Below are 22,418 nucleotides of genomic sequence, written 5' to 3'. Positions count from 1 at the left end.
ATCAGGGACAGACTTCGTCCCCTCCTGTCCTGGTACTTCTTTTATCCCTGCACCACCACTTCCCAGACCCCCCTCCCCCTTTCGTGTTCCCCCAAGCTCGAATCCTCCGAACCGTACCCTGAAACTGAGACCGCTTGGGAGGGGCGCGAGGTGAGTCCCAGGCCTGGACAATCCTTGAACCTTCGGGAATGGGACAGGGAACTTGGCAGAGAAAGTGGGGCCGGGACAGAAAGGGTTTGAGGACTTGGATCCTGGCAACCCACGGGAAATGTGGTATCTACTCTCAGCCTTGCCAATGGATAGTTTGGGCTTGGAGACAGAAAAGCCTTGAAAGACATTTTGCCTGATTGATTCATTTATAAATAAGGATACTAATACCTCGTAGGACCTGCTCATGGAGTTGTTTTGAGGGTCATACGGGACAACTCAAGCCAGCCTGTAACAGCTCCTGCCATGGCCAAATGAAGTGAACCTTCCCAAACTGCTCAACAGTGCTGGAAACTGGGGGTTCCTGGGCTCCATTCTTTCCATCCTCAGGTTGGAACTGCTGGAAAGAAGCATGGGCACGAGTACAAAGTCCATTGATGGACTTAACATATTAGTTCAAATATCTACAGTCCTAAATGTTTATTACCTTTTAAATACAAGTGTTTAAAAAATGAAATAAAAGATAGTTATATATAATATATATATGCTTTATATGTATCATATAATACATATAATTATATGTGTATAACATATATAATGCAAATAATATATAATAAATATATGTATTATATTACTTTATTTGATATGTATATCCATACATATATACAAGGGTCTCACATACATATATGAGATAATGTGGTATTATAGTGGAAGAGCCAGGAAAATCAGGAAACTGGGCTGACTCCCAGTGACCCCAGATCTTCCTAACTTTAGAGCAATGCACTATGTCATATGGACTGCAGAAACACTAGCGAAAGAAAGAAAAAGTTTTTAGTGTTGAAGACAGCTTTGTTGATTTCATAGATTTTGCCTAGAATCAGTGTTTCTTCTGGGCCTTTGCCCCTCTCCCCAACCCAGAAAAATGCGGGTAATTTTTGTCAGGACCCCCATATATTAGGGCAAATATATATATGGAGAAAGAAACCATATATATAAACACATGCGAACACATATGAACTATTACTGGCTTCTGAGGAAAGAGGTGTGATCTTTTTACCTGTATAACATAGAACACTACCTATTTAAGAGCTCAGATTTTCCAGAAGGCTTATCATTTTTAGCTAGGGAGCCCTTTTTGGTTCCCCCCTTAAATTGCAAACCAAGACTTAGTAGTACTTTGATGGCAGAAGAGTTAGAGTAAGCAGGCCTGCTTGGACTCCAGGACCACCGGTAATAATGACCCCACTGGAAGGAGAGGTCCCTTGAGCTCTGGTTCCTCTGACCATTTGTCTGTTCTATACAGGGCCATCCACTGTCCTTGGAGCCGGGGTCAGATCAACAGGCTTCAGCATGACAGAGAGGGCATGGCGCTATATCCTAGGAATGGTGCAGAAAAGGCTTCCTATCCTGGAATGGCTTCCTCACTACTCCTTGAAGTGGTTGCAACTGGACAGCATTGCTGGGCTTACTGTGGGGCTGACTGTTGTGCCCCAGGCTCTGGCCTATGCTGAAGTGGCTGGGCTACCTGTTCAGGTGAGATATCTGAGCTCAAGCAATAGTAATCCCTTCCATCCAGGTATTGGGGATCCCTTCACCGACAATTTGTTTCTTCTGTGACCTTCCATCCATATTTATCCAGCAACAGGGACAGAAATACATGGAAATAACCCTAGATATATAGATATACTTGCATATACACAATAACATGAATATGTACAAGTACACACACATGTATAGGCATGCACATATCCATACACATATGGTGCTGGCCTATACATTTGTTCACATGTGTGAAACAAATTCCTATACATAATACACATACATGTACATGTGTCTTGGGCAAGGGATTTTGACTTTTGTTTCATAGACCCCTTCAGAAATCTGGTGAGGTCTCAGAATAATGTTTTTAAATAAATAAATCACACATAAATACATAAGTCACTCCACCCTGTTTGTTTAATTTCCTCATCTGTATAATGAACTAGAGAAAGAAATGGCAAACCACTCCAGCATCTTTGCCAAAAAAAACCCTACAAAGGGTCACGAAGAATTAGATACAACTGAAAAATGACTGAATGTAACTATAGATAGATATGAAATCAGCTAGCCAGCAAGATAGCTGTCTACCTAAATACAAACAGAGAGAGACAGCCTCTGAATCAATAAGACCCATCTCTGATAAATAATGATGTCCTTGGGCAAGTCATTTAACTTCTTATTGTCTTAGGCTGCTCTATGAATACTAGTATTGGTAAAGGGCATCTCCTCATCTTGGAGATTCCCATACCAATGAAATTACAAGTCTAAGACTTCTCTGTCTCTGTATGTAGACAGATATAGATAGATAGATAGATTGATAGATACATAGATACATAGATAGATAGATAGATACATAGATACATAGATAGATAGATAAATGGATAGATAGATAGACAGACAGACAGACAGACAGACAGACAGATAGATAGACAGATAGATAGATAGATAGATAGATAGATAGACAGACAGACAGACAGATAGATAGATAGATAGATAGATAGACAGACAGACAGACAGACAGATAGATAGATACATAGATACATAGATACATAGATAGATAAATAGATAGATAGATAGACAGACAGACAGACAGATAGATAGATAGATAGATAGATGGTAAATAGATAAGAATGGTAGATAGATAAATAGGTAGATAGATAGAATGGTAGATAGATAGATGGGATGGTAGGTAGATAGATAGATAGATAGATAGATAGATAGATAGATAGATAGATAGATGGATGGATAACTACTGATTTTAAATATTAAAAGATTAGTCTTTAGATGGTAGAGATATACACAAACATATCTACGTATAGACTCACTCTCTTCCATATCCAATGCCAATTCTGATCTATTCTACTCTACTGTTAGCCTCCTTGGACCCTGCTGGATGTTGGTGAGGAAGAACACCCCTACCCCAATCCCTGCCTCCTACCCCTGCCTATCATTCTATATAATCTACTTGTGGACATCTGAGAGAGCTGTCTGCATATTGTGCTTTATGAATGGCTCTGTGTATTGGATGACACACAATAGGCATTTAATAAATGTCTTTTCTCTTGAACATCAAAACCACATATTCCCTGTGTACTGTACACATGTCCAGGCATGCATGCTTTAGTTACTGACTAATGGTTTTGTCTAAGCTCAGTGACTTTCTTATCCTTCTTATAATCCTTGTCTCTGTTTCTCTGAGCAGTATGGCCTTTACTCCTCCTTTATGGGATGTTTCGTGTATTTTTTCCTGGGCACTTCTCGGGATGTGACCTTGGGCCCCACAGCCATCATGTCCTTGCTGGTTTCCTTCTACGCCTTACACCAGCCTACTTATGCTGTGCTCCTCACTTTCCTCTCTGGCTGTATCCAGTTAGCCATGGGGATCCTGCACTTGGGTAAGACATCTAGAGCTTCTTTCCTGGATTCTCTGGAACCATTTGGGAAGGTGCCCCATCTCATCAGCCTCTGCCTTCTATACTCCATGGTCCCACCTCTGTCTTCTCCAAAGGGTGGATAACTTGTCCCAAACCAGGTCATTGGGCCGGGTGTTCAGAAGCTCAGGATACTATCTCTGCCTCTTAAAGGCAGTTAGGCAACAGAATGGATAGAATGTTGGAGTCAGAAGACCTGAGTTCACAAGCCATTTGACCCTGGGCAAGTCATTTAATCTCTCTCTGCCTCAGTTTCTGCATCTACATCTGCAGAATTAAGATAATAATAGCATCTGCCTCTTAGGGTTGTTGTGAGGAAAGAATGAGAAAATACTTGTAAGGTGTTTTGTAAACCTTTTAAGTACTATGCAGCTAGCATTTATTTTAATAACTAGCTATATAAATGCCAACTATAATAATTATTTCTCTCTCTTCTTCCTGAAAAAAGTACAAACAATCCAGGGGTAATTCCATAGCTCTACCCGTTGCCCCTAATCCTGTTACTTGCGACACCTCCACTTTCTGACATGCCATGGGCAAGGTCCAGCCTCACTCGAGACTCCAGGGGGTCCCGACAGTTGGTGAACGATCAGTCAAAAAAATAACAAATGGAAGACAGCTTAATCATTACGGCCATGGGGCTGCTTTGCATCTGATAGCTGCTCTGCCATCCCCAGGCCTGGTGTTTATTTTTATACCCATTTTCTTGGCACACAGATACATTACCCAACACACATGTCCAAAGAGAGATAATTGGAAAAGTGATACATTAACTTTTAATAAATCACTTGATTATCATTCTATAGTATTATATTGTGATTACAGACAGCATAAAGGTTCCACACAAGATAAATGATTTTGTCACAGGTGGCTTAATTTTCTCATTACCTGTGAGGAGTTTTGAGCTTACAATCAAGGACAATTACTTTTTACTTTTAATAAAATGGAATAATTAATCAGAACTTCTTAAAGACAATTTGACAATCATATCACTGAGGTTTGTAAATGTAGAAATTTTAGGTTTCTGGGAGAGGTTATAATATTGTAATGGCTAAAATTGTGGCTACAGGATTTATGTAATATTGAACAATGGCCGCCAAGGAATTTACTTATGAAATTCCTAAAATGAAACACTCAAGTCAGAATGGAGTTTATGGAGGTTTAATCACACTGGAAGTAGAGAAAGGAGAGGGAGAGAAGGAGAGAAGAGAAAAGGGAAAGGGGCTACTCAACCTCTGACCAAGGCAGAGGGAGTTTTAGGCCCAAAGGCCCAGGTGGAAAGAATCAGTCCTTAACTCACGTGACCGATCTGAAGGAAAGCTGTCTGCGGGCTTCCTCCCTCTCCAAGCTCCTAACACCAACTCCCCCTAGCTCTCTCCACAGGAAGTGAGCTAATTCCAGAGGCTGTTCCCTACCTCACTTCCTGTGTCTCACAAATCCAATGGTTGGCTCTAGCTTGGCTTAGGACAGCCCAGGTGGGCAGTTAGTTATTTCTGATTTGTCATTGACTAGCACATGCCCGTGTAGTGTGGGTGTGCACAATTTTGGGTGCTAGACCAAGATGGAGACTTTTTAAAATTCACAATCCCCCCTGATGATGATTGGGAGACTAGTCTCCCCAATTGATCACTAAACATAAGCATACTGCACCTCAAAAATTTCTAACTATAAGTGTATACAAAAAATTTTTTTACCCACTAAGAGGAAAATTGTAATAGTTGTAAATATGGGGAAATAGAGGGGAGAGAAGGACAGCAAACCAATGTTTTGCTGGGCGCATTGACAAAAGCCAATTAGGGGGCAGTCCCCTTTGGCATAAGAGTGTACATTCAAAAATGTTCAATCAACCACTCCCCAAGGTCCATTCTGGATCTTCCTATAGTGAAAAGGTTTAGATATCTTTCTGCAAACAGTTCATTCTCTGGATTCAGTTAGTTAGCAAGCTTCTTCTCTGAAGATTTATCTCGAACAAAATTTAAATCTTGGATTTGATGAAATACTGAGAACACAACTCAGATTTAATATTAGACTGGTCATTTCTCAGGGTTCACTAGGGAGTTTCTGCGTTACTGATTTCTGTAATCGAGTCACTGAGTCATATTGAAGCTTAATGTACTTGTACGTTTTGTATGGACCTTTATGATTGATTTGTGTGTTGGCTCCATGAGAATAGGTTTCTGTGAGTGGGAAAGTTTTGGGCTTGGCCTGTAGCTACAGTTTTACTGGGGATTATGTGTCTAAGTAAAAGTTAACCCATGGTAGTCTTTGGAATTGGGTTTGAGGGTCTGATCTTTTGGTGATGTTTTGGGGAATTAGGGTACAGGTATTTTGCTCTTGCATTATACCTTCTGAGACTAGGGGGAATAATAATCATGTCAATTCCATAGGTAAGGAGTATTGATGAGAGAGGTCATGCAAGGGGAACTGAGTGGGCAGTCACATCTTGCCAAGGGCCGCTCTGTGGCCTCCTTAGCTACCATGCATGACTCTGTCAAGGCGTCGTGGTCTGATGGCTCCCAGCACTGACATCTCTTTTGGAACCACAAACTACTTCATTTAAGAAGGTGCCACTCCATGACTTTATTTTGTGTTGGCCAGATTTCCTGTTGGAGTTCATTTCCTACCCTGTTATTAAAGGCTTTACATCTGCTGCTTCAGTCACCATTGGGTTTGGCCAGATTAAGGTAGGAATGGCATCCTTCAAGTTCTTGCTGCCTGGGGTATCTGGTAAGCAAGGGGTATCTGTGGGGCACCTGGTGAACAAGAAGTCCAGGCATCTGAGGGGCAATAAATCCCAAGATCTAATAACAGTAACACACTAAACTTTAGAGTAAGTCTTTTTTTTTCCCCCTAGGGACTCAAAGAAAGCACTTTGTCTTACTTGGCTTCAATAAATAAAAACATAGATAAGAAGGGTTTCTTACCAGCCTTTCTGTTACAGAGGAAGCCAGCAGGTCACAGGGAGGGATAGGATAAGAACCTTAGATTTAGTCATTTTCCTCTCTTCCATTTCCTTGCTCAGAAAGGATGGTTGGTGCTCCGGAAAAGCTTTTAAAAATCTCCCATCCCCCTCCCCCCCTTTTTTTGCTAGAGTTAAGAAAAATTCAGAAAGATAACCTGTAATAAGCTTTGGGAAAAATTTCCTTTGAGGAAAGTTGGACTTTCTGAAATTTGTAGGAGCAGAAAAGTATCTACTTAACTGGAATGGTTTCCAGTGGTTATGAAAGGAGATAAGAGAAAATGAGATGACCTCTTAAGGTCCCCTCCAGTCCTGAGGTTCTGCAGCACACCTATATTTAAAACATTTGGGGGCATGTAGCCAATTTGCCACTTTGTTTTATAATTTATCTTGGAGATTTTCAGACAGTTGATATGTTAGACTAGCACCCAGTATGAGTGCTAAGGTCTCTCTGTGCTGTTTTCTGGCCCCAAGAGACCCAGCAGGGTTTTTGGTTCTCTCTCCAATCTTCTCCCTTTACTTCTTTTTTTTTTTAAACCCTTACCTTCCATCTTAGATCAATACTCTGTATTGGTGCTAAGGAAGAAGAGTGGCAAGGGCAAGGCAATGGGGGTTAAGTGACTTGCTCACGGTCACACAGCTAGGAAGTGTCTAAGGTCAGATTTAAACCCAGGACTACCATCTCTGGGCCTGATTCTCAATCCAGTGAGCCACCTAGGTGCCCCCTTTCTCCCTTTACTTCTAAAATTTCATGGAAGGAGCTGCTACTGGGGTGGGGTGGGTGAGGGGTGGAGTGAGAAGAAGCAGACATAGTGAAAGGAAATGTGGATCTGTTCATCTCTGCCCTTGTTAATGCTTGCTCCCCAGTACCTTTGAGATAAAATACAAACCCCTCTGCTTGGAATATAAAGCCCTTCACAAGCTGGATCCCACCTACCTTTCCAGTTACTGCACATAGTCACTTTCATTGACTACAATCCATGCGAATTGGTCTATATATGCTGTTCCCTGGAAATGACTTTCCAACTTCCATCTGTGTACCTTTACACAGAATCTCTCATTTCCTTCACATCTCAGCTCTCATGCCAGCACCTTTGTGAGGCCTTTCCTGATTCCCTCTGGCTGCTAGAAACCCCTTCACCCTTGAAATTTCCTTGTAGTTACTTATATATATAGTAGGTGCTTAATAAGTGTTGATTAATTTGTTGGGTTTTGCACAGAACCTCCTGGGTCTACATGACATCCCTCAGCAGTTTTTCTTTCAAGTATATTACACCTTCCTCAAAGTTGGACAGACCAGGTAAGCCACCAGCCTCCTTCATTTTTATTTGCCCCAGTTGGAGTTCATTGGAAAGGGAGGAAGGTGGAAGGAAGGTTCCTCAACTCCAGAAGAAACGGGACCTCAGGGGCAATCTAGTCCAAATTCTTCACTTTACAAATAAGGAAACTGAGGTCCAGGTAACTTGTTTAAGATTACCTATTCAGTTAGTGATAGAGCTAAGATTTGATTCTTGGTTTAACTACAAATCTGATCATTTCACTGTAACATGCTAATTGTTTCCTATTGAAGTTCCCATCTTGGACCCTGCCCCAGGTTCAGTTCCAGCCTCACTCGGGGCAATATAGAATTCAGTCAGCACCTATGGTTGGTCACTAATATCACTACTCAATATTAGGCACTTGGAGGTGTAGGTGGGCAGTGAGAGCTGCAGGAGGGTGGTGACAATAAAAGAGGAGTAAGAGGTAGTTCCTGCCCTCAAGGAGGGTGAAAATGCATGTGCAGAATAACTGAAGAACATAGCAGTGTGCCAAAAAGTAAAGATGTATATAATATAAAAAGAATGCACTCCTCCCACTGAGAAGGTACGCTCCGGAAGAGATGAATGATCAGAGGTAGACTAAGTCAATCAGTGAGCTCAGAGTCATAGACGGTTGGAGCTGAAAGGGACTTTGGTATAAGCTAGTCTAACCTCTCTCATTTCAGAGACAAACTCAAATATAGGAAGGGTAAGTTACCCAAGTTGTCAAAGGTCACCAAGCCAGAGATAATGGCTTAGGTAGGACTAGAATCCAGATCTCCTAATGCTCATTTCAGGGCTCTTTCCTCTATACCTCTGCTTTACTTTGGAAAAGGTTTGGAAAAAAGCCAAGGAGGAGGGAGGCAAGGGTTGATAAAGATGAAGAAAATCCAATTCCATCTAAGAAGAATGACACACTTTAGATATGGGAAGGTACAAGTCAAGCACAGAGAATATAATTCCTCTAAACATGGGATGCTACATTGCTCATATAGTTTAATTCTCTGCCCATAGGTTAGGAGATACCATCTTAGGGCTGGTCTGCATAGTGCTTCTACTGCTGCTGAAGGCGATGAGGGACCAGGTGCCACCCCTCCACCAGCAGATGCCACGTTGTGTGCGACTCAGCCACATTATAGTCTGGTCCATCACCACAGGTAAGCCAGCTCCCTGGAGGATGGACTGAGGGACCTGACTGTGGCGGGGAAACAACCCCTACCAAAAAGCCACAGCTCTGGCTTTTGCATCCAGAAGCACTGAGCCATCATCTTGCCAAAAAGATTTGCCAAATGCCTGGAGCTAAATTCACTGAAGTAATAAAGAACTCAGGAAGGTGAATGTATAATGAGGTCAATTAACTAGTTACATACTCTCTCTAGAAAAGTAAAAACTTGGTTTCATTCTGCCTAGACTCTTCTGATGAAAAAGACAGTAAATTCCTGAGTTGAAGGGTTTTTGGTTTTTTCTAGTGAGTGACATACAAATAAAAATACGTGTTTCTATGGTACTAGGTGGTTTATAAACTCTTTCCTCATCATAATCCTGTGAAGTAGGTGGCATAATTAGTATTTCCATTTTTATAAATATTCATACTCAGAGAAATTAAGTTATTAATGTCACATAAGTGAGCAAAGGCAGGACTTGAACTCATGTCTTTTATGTTTAAAAGGGTTTTGTTTTTTTTTATGTTTTAAGTTTAGGGCTCTTTCCATTATATTCTGTTACCACTCTAAGTCAATCAATTGAACTCCACATAAGGGTGCATGGGATAAGATGATAGTCTATTGGGTTCCATCCTGTACTGAGAGGAGAGGTGGGGTGGAGGTAAGGAGGGAAAGGACACAGGAAGGCTGATGTAGCTCAGAGTCATTCCCAAATGATCTGGGAATTACTCTGTTGTTATCTCTGCCAGTGTTTTGCTATATAGACTCACTGAATCTTAGAGCCTGGAGGCCTAATTCAGTCCCTCCCCTAAAATATGAATTACAGGGTAGTATAGTAGAAAGAATGCTCAAGTCCCAGGCCTGAGTTTGTATCTCAGCCCTGACCTTGATTAGCTGTATGATCTCAAACAAATTGCTTCCTTCCTTTTGGCCCCAGTTTCCCAATTTGGAGAAAGTCCTTTCCAGTTCTAGATTTTTGATCCCTGTTATTTCTCAGTAAGTTGAACAGTATCCCCAATCAGAGTTGGACAGTTTTTACTTCTTATTTTGGGCAAATCTAGCAATTTCAAATCCATATGTAATTGAATCATTTAAAAAGTAATTCCCAAAGAACTAATTACAGGCTGATTTTAAATAGTGGGCTCTCCTAGTGCATTTAAAATATGATTCAGCTTTTGTAAGTGGCCCAATGGTCTGTTCCCAATTTCTGATCCCTAAACCCTCATTCTCTAGTTTCCATGATGCAGACTTGCTAATGGACCTCAGCTATGGGTTGGTGTTTCTCCTCCCTAAGAGATAAGGGACATGGCTAATTGTTTTTGGAAAGGAGTAACAATGGTCCTGCTTTCTTGGAGTTTATAATCCAAGGCAGATGGACATATGTAGTCAAGACAAATTCCACAAAGACATATTTCTTTGAAATCATGTTAGTGAGCATTGTTTGCTTTGGGATTTCTATTTCCTGTTTTATCCAGTATCCTCTTTCTCTTTCTATTCTAAGATTTCCCTCAAGGGAAAGTTCTTTACAAAACAGATACTAGTAGGGAGCTTGGAAATCCACAGTATAGTCACAGTGTTTAAGATAAAATCTGATCTTAAAGCTTTTTATAATTACTTTCTTTGTATTTATATATATTTTCATATAGGGGGTGGGTTTGGGAGAAGAGGGAGAATTGGCACTATCCCTGTGAATGCTCCTTTATTTGTTTATTTATGTAAAGATAATTTTAGAGTTGTGACCTAATCTAAATTAATTTTGGTCACCAGGGAATATCCCAAATAAAATACCCAAGTCAGCTTGGAAATTTATGGTGGTTTAATTAATATAGAGGGAAAGAATTAAGGAGAAGAAAGAGGGAAAGGTATAGGATTTCTCCTGCCTGGCCTGTGCCAGGGGGAGTTCAAAGTTCTCCGCCATGAGGTCTTTGAAGATTAGAGGCTTTTTCTAAGAGGATGGTGTTTGGAAGGTAAAGGAGGTAAGAATCAGCCTTAACTCCGAGAGAGCTCAGAGAAGACGCCTCACCTGAACTTGGTTACTAGGCTTCTTCAAGTATGGTATTAAGGAAAACTCACAGCTAACCCAGACAATAGCTGCTGCCACGCCAAGATGCCAAAAGGCTCAGCATGCTGCCACCAGCCACCTCTCCGACACCAAAGAGGCCCAAGAGAGGAAGTGGCATGAAATATATAGATGCTTTTTATATCACTTTCCTCTGTCTCACATGTACCAATGGTAGCTTAAGCTTGACTTAGGACAGCCCAGGGGTCTGTCAGTTGTTTCTGATTTGTCATTTGCTAGCACATGTCTATCATAGACCAGCCTCCTAAATATTTAATCCTTAAGTATGGGTGTAGACATTCCTGTTTTTGTTAGACTAAGTAGGGTGGAGTAATCTAAAGTTCACATTTAGATATATCCACTAATTTATTTTTTTCTTATTTTTCTTATTTATTTAAAAATCCTTATCTTCTGTCTTATAATCAATTTTGTGTATGAGTTCCAAGGAAGAAGTGTGGTAAGAACTAGACATTGGTGGTTAAGTGACTTGCCTAGGGTCACACAGCTAGGAAGTACCTGAGGCCATATTTGAAACCAAGACATTCTGTCTTCATGCCTGGCTGTCAGTCCACTAAACCACCTAGCCACCCCTGAACCTATGGATTTTTGACATCGATTTTAAAAAAATTTGAATTCCAAATTGTCTCTTTCCCTCTTTCCCTCCCTTCCCCATCTATTGAAAAGACAAGAAGCATGTTATCAATTATACGTTTGAAATCATACACATATTCCCTGTTACCCATGTTGTAAAAAAAAGAAAGCAATAAAAATAATAAAGTAAAAAAATATGCTTTAATCTGCCCTCAGACTTCTCACTTCTCTTTCTGGAGGTAAAGCTATTTTTCATCATGGGTCTTTTGGAATTGTCTTTGATCATTGTCTTGATAAGAGTAGCTAAGTCTTTCACAGTTAACTATACTTGTGATATTATGATATTACTATTGCTATGTATAATGTTTGGTTCTACTCCAATTCATTTAAGTCTTCCCAGGTTTTTCTAAAAGTATCCTGCTCATCATTTTTTATAACACAATAATATTTCCTCATATTCATACACCACAACTTGTTCGGCCATTCCCCCGTTTATGAGCATCTCTTTAGTTCTCAGTGCTTTGTTGCTATAAATATTTTTGTACTTCTGTATTGGTTCTTTTCCTTTTTTTTTAAATCTTTTTAGGGTATATGCCTAGTAATGATATTATGCTAGTGCATGGTTTTTTTTTGTCATTCCACTCTACCACAAACCAAATACTGCCATGGGCAAGGTCCAGTCTCACTCGTGACTCCAGGGGTTCCCGACAGGTGGTGAACAATCAGTCAAAAACTTTGAAGTATTTTTTCTAAATGGCCAATTAAGGAAACACGAACACAAAACTTATGATGCAGACACACATTGAGTCACACATAACAAACATTAAACACATACTAAGGGAAGCATGCTTTTAAGATTCAAGGTGTTTACTCAAGATCTTGAGGAAGAAAGAAAAAGGAAGAAAAAATGAAAAAATCCATCTTGCTGTTTCCAAGATACTGTCCCTTTAAAACTGTTAGAGGTGAAAAAAGTTTTTGGCTCCAGGAGCCTTAAGGGTAAACATTTGAAAAGGCAGGTGTCTAGGGATTGAAAAATGGGCTTGTCTCTGCTAGAGCCAAGGATCTGGGGGTTGTGGAGGTAAAGGAGGAGGGGGACCCCTCATTCCTGTCCATTCACCCCTCCTTCCCAGAGGTGGGGGGGATTGTCGGTGGCCGTCTAGCCCAAACAGGAATGTTATAAGATTTTAAATCGAGGCTATTTTTTTCTTCTGTGTCTAAATCTAACGTCCATACATTGGGGAACCACAGACTGCAATTTTGAATAAACTCTAAGAGCTTAGCTGTGACTTGCTTACTTTTCTCTCTTTTACTTCCCTTTTCTGAAAACTGTGTTTAATTATTTCAGTGAACAACTTTCTTTCAATTCACTGTGTCCCATAGCGGCCCTTTTCTTCTAATTTTTCCTGTCCTGAACTGCTCCTCTTATATTGGAAGCCCTGGATTACTCCCCCCCCCCCCAAACCCTGCTCCATCCACAGAGGGGCCCGGAACCTCATCCAGGGGGAGAATCTGATCCATTGGAAACTTATGGGGCTTCGGGGAAGGGGACTTACCTAGCCGGGAATGGTCCTGTTCTGGCACCAAAAATGTCATGGTCTAGGTCCAAGGGTTCCTGACATGTGGTGAACAATCAGTCAAAAAATAACAAAGGGAAGACAGCTTAATCATGGCCATGGGACTGCTTTTGTTACAGTTAAAAGAGTGGTTGTCATAAACTGTGACCACGAGAATATGGTTTCAAGACAGTGTCTTGTGTTAAATCAAAAATAAAGTGGTCGCCATGGGAAAAATTCCCAAATATGAAATACCCGTCAGTTGGGTTTTATGAAGATTTTAATTAATACAAATAAAGGAATTAAGGAAAGGGAGAGAGAGAGTAAGAGGAAATAATGAGAAAAGGGCTAGGCCAGCCTAGGCTTAAGCCTTAAGAGAGAGATCAGTCAATCTTTAATCCACTCACCACAAGCAAGACTCTAGTGTTCAGAGAGACCCACCAGTTCAGCTCCTCAGCTCCACTTCAGCTTCCAAGGCTGCATCCCCTTCAGAGGCCTTCTGGCCTCCTTTGTAAGAGAATTTTCTCCTATGTCACCTCCCCTAAGTTCTCACATTGACCAATCACAGTAGACGTTTTCACAGGACTGACCATTCTTAATTCACATCTGAGTAGACTAAACCTTTGAGTAATTCACACCTGAGTAGACTAAAACTTCACACCTCTTTTGTTAAGCTTGTCCCTTGCAAATTGCCTGACCTTTTAGTGATTAATTTGACCTTCATAGGTACTTAGCACCTTTTTGTATTAGATCTAAAAATAGACCCAGCTTAAGGATTTTAGGTTTACTTTAAGTATGGGTTAAGTACTTTTCATTGTTCAGTAAGGAGTTCACAACTTTATCTTCCCCTAAAGTATGCTTAAGTATGGGTGGAGTAATGTTAGAGTTCTCACATTCCTGATCAAGTACCTTCATTGTTTAAAATGGGGAATGGTCTTAACCAAATGTTCTAAGGTAGAGTCTGATAATTTTTAACATTCACAAGTCTGAGAAATTTTAAGATTCACACTTTGCATCTCAGAGCTGGTCTGCCATCCCCAGGCCTGATGTTTATTTTTATACCCATTTTCTTGGCACACAGATACATTATCCAACACACATGTTCAAAGAGAGAGAATTTGAAAAGTTATACATTAACTTTTAACAAATCACTTGATTAACATTTTACATTCTTATATTGTGATTACAGACAGCATACAAGATAAATGATTTTGTCACAGGTGGCTTAATTTTCTCATTACCCTGTGAGAAGTTTTGAGCTTACAAACAATCAAGGAAATTTACTTATTACTTTTAATAAAATGGAATAACTAATCAGAAGTTCGTAAAAGATAATTTAACAATCATATCATTGAGGTTGAGGGATACTGGGAACACAATTAAAATTTAATTAGACTGATCATTTCTTGGGGTTTACTAGGGAGTTTCCCACTGGCAAATTACTGGTTTGTGAAGTCGAGTCACTGAGGCATATTGAAACTTAATGTACCTGTATGTATTGTATGGGCCTTTATGATTGATTTGTGTGTTGGCTTCATGAGAATAGGTTTCTGTTAGTGGGAAAGTTTTGGGCTTAGCCTATAGCTACAGTTTTACTGGGGATTATGTGTCTAAGTAAAAGTTAACCCATGGTAGTCTTTGGAATTGGGTTTGAGGGTCTGATCTTTTGGTGATATTTTGGAGAATTAGGGTACAGGTATTTTGCTCTTGCATTATTCCTTTTGAGACTGGGGAATAATAATCATGTCAATTCCATAGGTAAGGAGTTGATGAGAGAGGTCATGCAAGGGGGACTGAGTGGGCAGTCACATCTTGCCAAGGGCCACTTTGTGGCCTTCTTATCTACCACGCATGACTCTGTCAAGGCATCATGGCCTGGTGGCTCCCAGCAAAATACTTTGCAGTTTCTCAAACTCACATGCCCTTAGTCTATTTTCTCTGCTATTACACCAACACCTCAAACCCACTGTGGGGAGAGACTTCCCAATACTAATAGTTATTCTTGCTCTCAAACAGTCTTCAATACATATTCCGAAGCCATTGTCTCTTTTTCCATATTGAGGTTCTCACAGCAATCAGGAGAGACTCTAAACTAGTAATCCCCCCAAATTTCTGATCACACACTCCAGCAATAAAAATTTCTTAAGTACACACTGCCAGTTATAAAATATTGAAAAGCACAAGATGAAATGTTTAAAGGATAACATTTTAATTGTAATCTAGTAATATAATTCATATAATTTAACTATAGTATTTTAAAAGGATAAAATTAAATAAGATTTGATCCCAGAATTAATAGGAAGCTTGTTGTTTTTGTCATTCAATCATGTCCCAACTCTTAAAGATACTGTGATCCATAGAACTTCAGTAGTGTCCATGGGGTTTTCTTGGCAAATTTATTGGAAGTTTGTAATTTTCTTCTCTAGTGGATTAAGGCAAACAGATGTTTAAGTACCTTGCCCAGGATCACATAGCTGTCTGAGGAAGTTTTGTGTCTGAGGTGTAACCGTGAAAATATGGTTTGCCAAGACTGTGAATTGCCAAAACTGTAAAGGTTTCGGCCAAACTGTAAAGATAATTTTAGTGCCTTGATTTAAAATCTAAAATTAAATGGTTGCCATGGGAAAATTCCCAAAAATGAAAATACCCAAGTCAGCTGGGTTTTATGGAGATTTTAATTAATATAAATGAAGGAATTAAGAGGAGGGAGAGAGAGGGAGAAAGAGAAAATAGTAGAAAGGGCCTAGGCCAAATGGCCTAGGCCTGAGCCTAAGGGAGAGCGCGTCAGTCTTTATCACTCACCACAAGATCATCTTCAAGCTGGGTTCTTCCACTCCGAGCAGAAATTAGCCTTCAAACTGAATTCAAAATTTTAACTGAATTCAATTGCCCTGAACTTGTTCCTTCTCTTCCTTTTAAAGAGATTTTTCTCTTATGTCACCTCCCCTAAATTTTCACATCTACCAATCACAGTAGATACTTTTCCCTGGGACTGCCCATTCTTAGTTCTCATCTTCTTTGGTTCTCACCTTCTCTGGTTAGAAAAAAACCTCTGAGTATTTCACACCTCTTGTTAAGCTTGCCTTTTTTAAGTTGCTTGACCTTTTAGTGACTAATTTAGCCTTTATAGGTACTTAGCACCCTTTTGTATTAGATCTAAAAATAGACCACCTAGCTTAAGGTTTTTGCTTCACTATAAGTATAAGTTGGGGACTTTTCATTGTTCAATCAGGAGTTTGCAACTTTATCTTCGCCTAAGGCACTGTCTGAGTAGGGTGGAGTAATTTTAAGGTTCCCAATACATTCCTAATCAAGTACCTCCATTGTTTAAAATGGGGAATAGCTTAACCAAATCTTCTAAGGTACAGTCTGAGCAGTTTTAAGATTCACAGAGGCCAGAGTTGAACTCAAGTCTTTCTGACTCCAGGCCCAGCACTACATCCACTGAGCCACCTACCTGCCTCCCAGACAGAAGTTAAATGACTTATCCAGGGTCACTCGATTACTAAATGTCTGAGTCTGGATTTAAACTCATATCTGCCCTGACTTCAGGTCCAGCACTCCATCCCTTAAGCTACCTACTTGCCTTTAATAGGCAGGTAGTGAAATATATTATGTAAGAGAGTCACATTGTCAGAGGTATTTTAGGAAAATCACCTTAGTAGCAATGGGGAAATGAGATAAATTAAAAAGCTATGTCAGTAGCTCAGGAGAGACATGATAAAGGTCCAAACTAGAATTACTGGCTGTCTGATTGCAAGACATGTTGTGGAAGTAGAAATGACAATATTTGGCAACTGATTAGAGATGTGGGATGAGTGAAAGTGTGAGGTTGAAGTTGATACTGAGTTGGTGAACTTGGATAACTAGACAGATTGTGGTCCCCTCAACAAAAATAGAGAAATTTAGAGTCTTAGGAGAAGGAGAAGGATTGGGGATATAAGTCACAATCTTGTGAAATTCACTCTAATGCATCCAAAATAAAAAGGGGTTGAGGTAGAACTGGTAGATTGGGGTCAGGGTACAGCACCTGCCCTTTGAGGGGTACCTGCTTGTCCCTGGATGACTTTAAGGCTGGGGTAGGTATGCTGGGGCAGAGGAAAAATTTTTCCATGAGCTACTATATAGCTACTATTTGAGGTGCTCCATAGGTGAACAGAAATACAAAAGAGGACTGATTAGGAGCTTGCAAAGCAGGAGAGGGTGGAGTTGGGGAGCTTTGGAGGATAAGGTTAAAAGTTGTAATGAAAACAAAATTCCTGCCTGACTATCACATAGAGAGTGGGGTGCAACCCATCTTCCTACTCTGGTTGATCATAAATCCCTTGTGTGCAGATCATAGTCCCCACTTTGAAGACCACTGCTTTAAACCACTAATGATATACTATAAACTTGAGGCAATTTTCTACTCTAAATGCTGTTCCTCCCCTAGAATTGAAGCCACTTATTTTCCATTACAACTGGCCTAAGGATGGATGGAGATTGGGAATAGATGTGTGATTTCTTTCACTGGTATAAGAAACTTTCCATAGGAGGAAATGAGGTCTCCCAATGCACCTTCTTTACACCTTAGAGTCTTAGAGAGTTGCCTAGAACACTGAAGTTCTAAGTGACTTGCCCAGAGTTACTCAACCACTATGTGTCACATGCAAGTCTTGAAGCCAAATCTTCTTGGTTCAGAGGCTAGTTCTCAATTCCAGAAAAAGGGAAGAAAATCTTCCCTCAAAGAAGTAGCACTTGTGTCCCCCTTACTTTCTTAGTCTTGCAGCATCCCAAGCTTCTGATGGTTATTTTTGTAAAAAGATTTACACATTAGTGGGGTTAAGAAAGACTAGGAAGATATTTCCAGGTGTTTTCTACTTCCTTCATTGTCTGCATTCATAAATAGTATCCTGCAATGTTAGAGTTGGAAGGAGCCTTACAGATTGTTTAATCCATCCCATTTATTTTACAGATGAGACACCTGAAGTCCAGAGAGAAGACAATTAATTTATTCAAAGATGTTAGTAGTAGAGTTGAGGCTAGAATTCATGTCTCTAGCCTGTTATTCCAGATTTTTTCCCCACTGTACCTCAGATTCACATATGAGTATAACACATGGATTCATGATGCATGCATGAAATTCATTGTGATATATATGCATATGTTATGCATCCATGTGTATGACAAGTCATGGGAAAGCAGCAGAAAGCTCGTATATTTGACAATAGGAAAAATAAAACTATCTTTTTTCTCTCCCTACCTGCTAATTCTCCTTTTTGTCTGGAGTAAGGTTTAACTGTTATTTCCTTCTGTTCTAGCCCGCAATGCCTTGGTGATACTATTTGCTGGCCTGATTGCCTACTCCTTCCAGGTGATGGGGTCTCAGCCATTCCTTCTGACTGGAAAAACTGCAGAAGGTCTCCCTCCCTTTCAGCTTCCTCCTTTCTCTGAGGCCACCTCTAATGGGACTGTGTCCTTTATCCAAATGGTACAGGTGAGTAGAAGCTATAACCATCCCAGGCTACCATGACTTTCTGTGTCTGCTGCCCCATGATGGATGCAAGGACCCAGGGGAGGGGGAGTGGAGGTGGTTCTGATGCTGTTGTTTGGTGATGAGGGCCAAGTCCCAGCTGGAATTTCTGAATTGTTAGCAAGTAGGAAGAGATAAGTAATTGCTTTTTGGCAAAAAGATATTAGTGAAGGATTTCCAGGCTGAAAAAGTTAAATTCTTTTGTCTTTAAGTACTTTAAAACACACAGACACAAACCTTTTACCTTCTGTCTTAGTATGAGTTCTAAGACAGAAGAGTGCCAAGAATTAGGCAATTAGGATTAAGTGATTTGCCCAGGGTCACAGTCTAGGAAGTACCTGAGGCCAGATTTGAACTCAGGTCTCCCTGACTTCATAGACTGGTGTTCTGTCCACTGTGCTGCCTTGCCAGAGGTATCACTTCTTTAAAGAACTTCAGAGAAAAAAGATTCAATATCCCTCCCTTAGTTATTCCTTCAGAATTCTTTGATTTGGACACACAGGGAAAACAAAAGAAATGGACCCTCAAATCAACTTTTTAATTCATAATATGAAAAAATAATTTCATAAGCAACTAAATAAAATTCAGGAAAATCAGTTACTATCCTGGACTTGTCTGGAGTCCTGTTCAAGGATGGGAGCAGTGTAACACAAAAGGGTTAAAAGAAATGACAACTGTCACCAGCAGGCTTCTCACAGAATTTATTCTATCATGCTCTCCTTCAACAGGCTTTTAGGCTTCTACTTGCTCTCTCAGGCTTCTGCTGTTCCAGCCCCTCAGCCAGAAACAATATGCATATTTATCTACTCTCTACCAAGGTGGCTTGTTAAGGGAAGCAAATGGTCAACAAAATTAATTTTGACTAGAGCCTGGCCTCTGGAGCCAGAGAGGGAGTTTTCTCTCTGCCTTCCATATCTTTCTCAAGGTCACATTGCTCTTTTCTCTGCACCTGTGTCCTCTGTGAACTTACAGGAGATAGGAGGAAGAGTTTGAGGGGATTTAGCCCTTGGTCCCCTACAAATTACTATCAATTTTTACACTTAGGTGTTAATAAATATTGTTTAATAAACAATGCCATCTGTTAGCTTCATGTTTTAAGTAATTTTTCTTGCCAAATAGGTACTCAGCTCAGTTGATGCTAGATTACTAAAAAAAAAGACATTTTTAACTTTTTTGCACTCTCCATATTTTGGTGTCCTGTTCAAAGCTCCAGTTCCTGTGTTCTAACTCTGCTTGTCCCAGTATCTCACAACTTTAATGTCATAAAATTCTTCATTCATATTTAACTTAAGTTCATCATACTTTAGTTAAAATGTGTTTCTTCTCAGAAGACAGCTCAAGAGTAAACCTTGTTAAGATACCTGAATCAGCCCTTCCTTATGGAATATTAGGAAGGAATGGATCCTCAAAGCTATAATCCTTAGGACCCAGAGTATAGGAATACTCACCTCCCTTATTTTCCCTCAGGACATGGGTGCTGGCCTTGCTGTGGTACCTCTAATGGCCCTGTTGGAAAGCATCACTATTGCCAAAACCTTTGGTAAGCATCAGTTCCTGGAGATAGTTCCAGTTCGCATGCAATTCCTCCAGTTCATCATTCCTTTTAGCACAGTAATATTCCATCACCAACAGATACCACAATTTGTTCAGCCATTCCCCAATTGGAGGGCATCCCCTCATATTCAAATTTTTTTTGTCATCACAAAGAGTGCAGCTATGAATATTTTGTCCAAGTCTTTTTCCTTATTATCTCTTTGGAATATAAACTCAGCAGTGGTATGGCAGGATCAGAGGGCAGGCAGTCTTTTAGTGCCCTTTGGGCATAGTTTTAAATTGCCATTTAGAATGGTTGGACCAATTCACAACTCTGCCTTATACATAGAGACAGATACACTGTGGCACAATCGAATGTAGTGGACTTTTCTATTAGCAGCAATGCAATGATCCAGGACAATTCTGAGGGACTTATGAGAAGGGATGCTATCCACATCTAGAGAAAGAACTATGGAAGTAAAAACAGAGAAGAAAAACTACTTGATCACATGAGTCAATGGGGATATGATTAGGGATATAGAATCTAAAGCAGTGGTTCTCAACCTGTCAATTTGTAGCAATGAGAATACATAATGCATATCAGGTATTTACATTCTGAATCATAACTGTAGCAAAATTACAGTTTTGAAGTAGCCACTAAAATAATTTTTTGGTTTGGAGTCACTGCAACATGAGGAACTGTACTGTGGGGTCACGGCATTAGAAAGGTTGAGAACCACTGCTCTAAATGATCACTTTAGTGCAAATATCAATAATATGGAAATAGGTCTTGATCAATGACACATGTAAAACCCATTTGAATTGCATATTGGCTATGGGAAGGGGGTGGAAGGAGGGAAGGGAAAGAACATGAATCATGTAACCATGGGGAAAAATGTTCTTAATTAAATAAAAATTAAAAAAAAAAAACTAAGGTAAGGTCTGTTTGCTAAAAATGAATTTTCCTCAGCATTTCTTGGATCCAGACCTCCCTCTGTTTGGGATTCATGTCCTTATAATTTCCCCAATGACCTTGCCTTACCTTTACCCCTTCTCTTGGATACTTTGCTTAAGAAGGGATTGCAAGATCTCATTCACATGAATAATTATTTGTTTCTCTCCTTTATCTTTAGCATCCCAAAACAGTTACCACATTGACTCCAACCAGGAGCTGCTGGCCATTGGTAAGACCCTAGCCACATATTTCCATAAATTGGGCTTGTTGAATTGTTGAATTGAAGAAATCTAACTTAGGGTGTATCAAGAATGTGACTTATATAACCAAAGGTGACAAGAATTAAGTGCTTGCCATATGCCAGACACTATGCCAAGCACTTGTACACATGGTATCTCATTTGATTCTCTCCACAAACCTGGCAGATTGACATTAGTATCCTGATTTTACAATTAAAGAAACTGAGGCAAAGATTAAGTGCCTTGTCCAGAGTCACACAGCTACTAAGTATCTTGGATTGGATTTGAACTCAAAACTTAATTTTTTCTGACTCCAGGCCTGTAAAGACCAGAAAGTAAGTGGTAAAAATAACAGGGCCGGACTAAATTTATCAGTGTGGTCGCCAAGAATTATTACTCAATTCAAAATTATCTTTTATGGTAATTTATTTCCAAAAGGAGAAAAGAATGAAAGTGAGAAAATCAGAGAGAGTAGATGTTTACTCCAGGCAGGTCCCAACCAGGTAGGGCTCTTTGGCCCCAGCAAAGAGGGCCCAGAAGTAAATTAGAGGGTAGTGTCTTCAGAACAAGCCAGGAAAAGGAGTTAGCCTCTCTCACTCACCCACATGGTAGTCCTAATAAAAACAGTCCTCAGCCAGAGCTCCTCCAAGGTCAAGTTGAAGGCAAAAGACTTCACAGGAAGTTCTTGCCACTTTTAAAGACCATTCCTTTTGTCACTTCCTGTGCCTTCCTTCCACTTCTATGTGGACCAATTACAGCTTTTAGCTTTGCTTAGGACTGCCCAGGAAGCAGTCAGTGGATTCTGATTCATTACCCACTTTCATACACATGGGTCACAGATCTCCCCCACTTAAGGATAAGTGGGGTATATACGCTTCTAGTGATTAAATCTAAAAATGGGCAGGGAGAGTTAATCCCATCTTCACAGGCAAACGGGTA

The 22,418-nt window shown here is 40.1% G+C and overlaps 1 protein-coding gene across 2 annotated transcripts in view; it reads left to right on the top strand.

The window, feature by feature from the left end:
* SLC26A11 (solute carrier family 26 member 11) overlaps positions 1-22,418 on the top strand; it is a 65,682-nt gene that overhangs the window by 1,043 nt on the left and 42,221 nt on the right. The window contains exons 1-9 of one of the 2 annotated variants that reach the window (XM_007482900.3): positions 5-150; positions 1,451-1,680; positions 3,389-3,581; positions 6,216-6,301; positions 7,797-7,876; positions 8,889-9,031; positions 18,541-18,716; positions 20,220-20,292; positions 21,419-21,469. In XM_007482900.3, coding sequence (XP_007482962.2) covers positions 1,498-1,680; positions 3,389-3,581; positions 6,216-6,301; positions 7,797-7,876; positions 8,889-9,031; positions 18,541-18,716; positions 20,220-20,292; positions 21,419-21,469 — 985 coding nt within the window. In that variant the 5' untranslated portion in view covers positions 5-150; positions 1,451-1,497. Of the gene's footprint in view, positions 1-4; positions 151-1,450; positions 1,681-3,388; positions 3,582-6,215; positions 6,302-7,796; positions 7,877-8,888; positions 9,032-18,540; positions 18,717-20,219; positions 20,293-21,418; positions 21,470-22,418 lie in introns of those variants that run through there. The other variant, XM_007482901.3, reaches the window with a different exon arrangement.

The sequence above is a fragment of the Monodelphis domestica genome, chromosome 2 (assembly GCF_027887165.1).
Source record: "Monodelphis domestica isolate mMonDom1 chromosome 2, mMonDom1.pri, whole genome shotgun sequence".
In the NCBI taxonomy this organism is placed as follows: domain Eukaryota; kingdom Metazoa; phylum Chordata; class Mammalia; order Didelphimorphia; family Didelphidae; genus Monodelphis; species Monodelphis domestica.
Note: the sequence above shows the minus strand (reverse complement) of the source record. Positions and strands in the feature narration are given on the sequence as shown.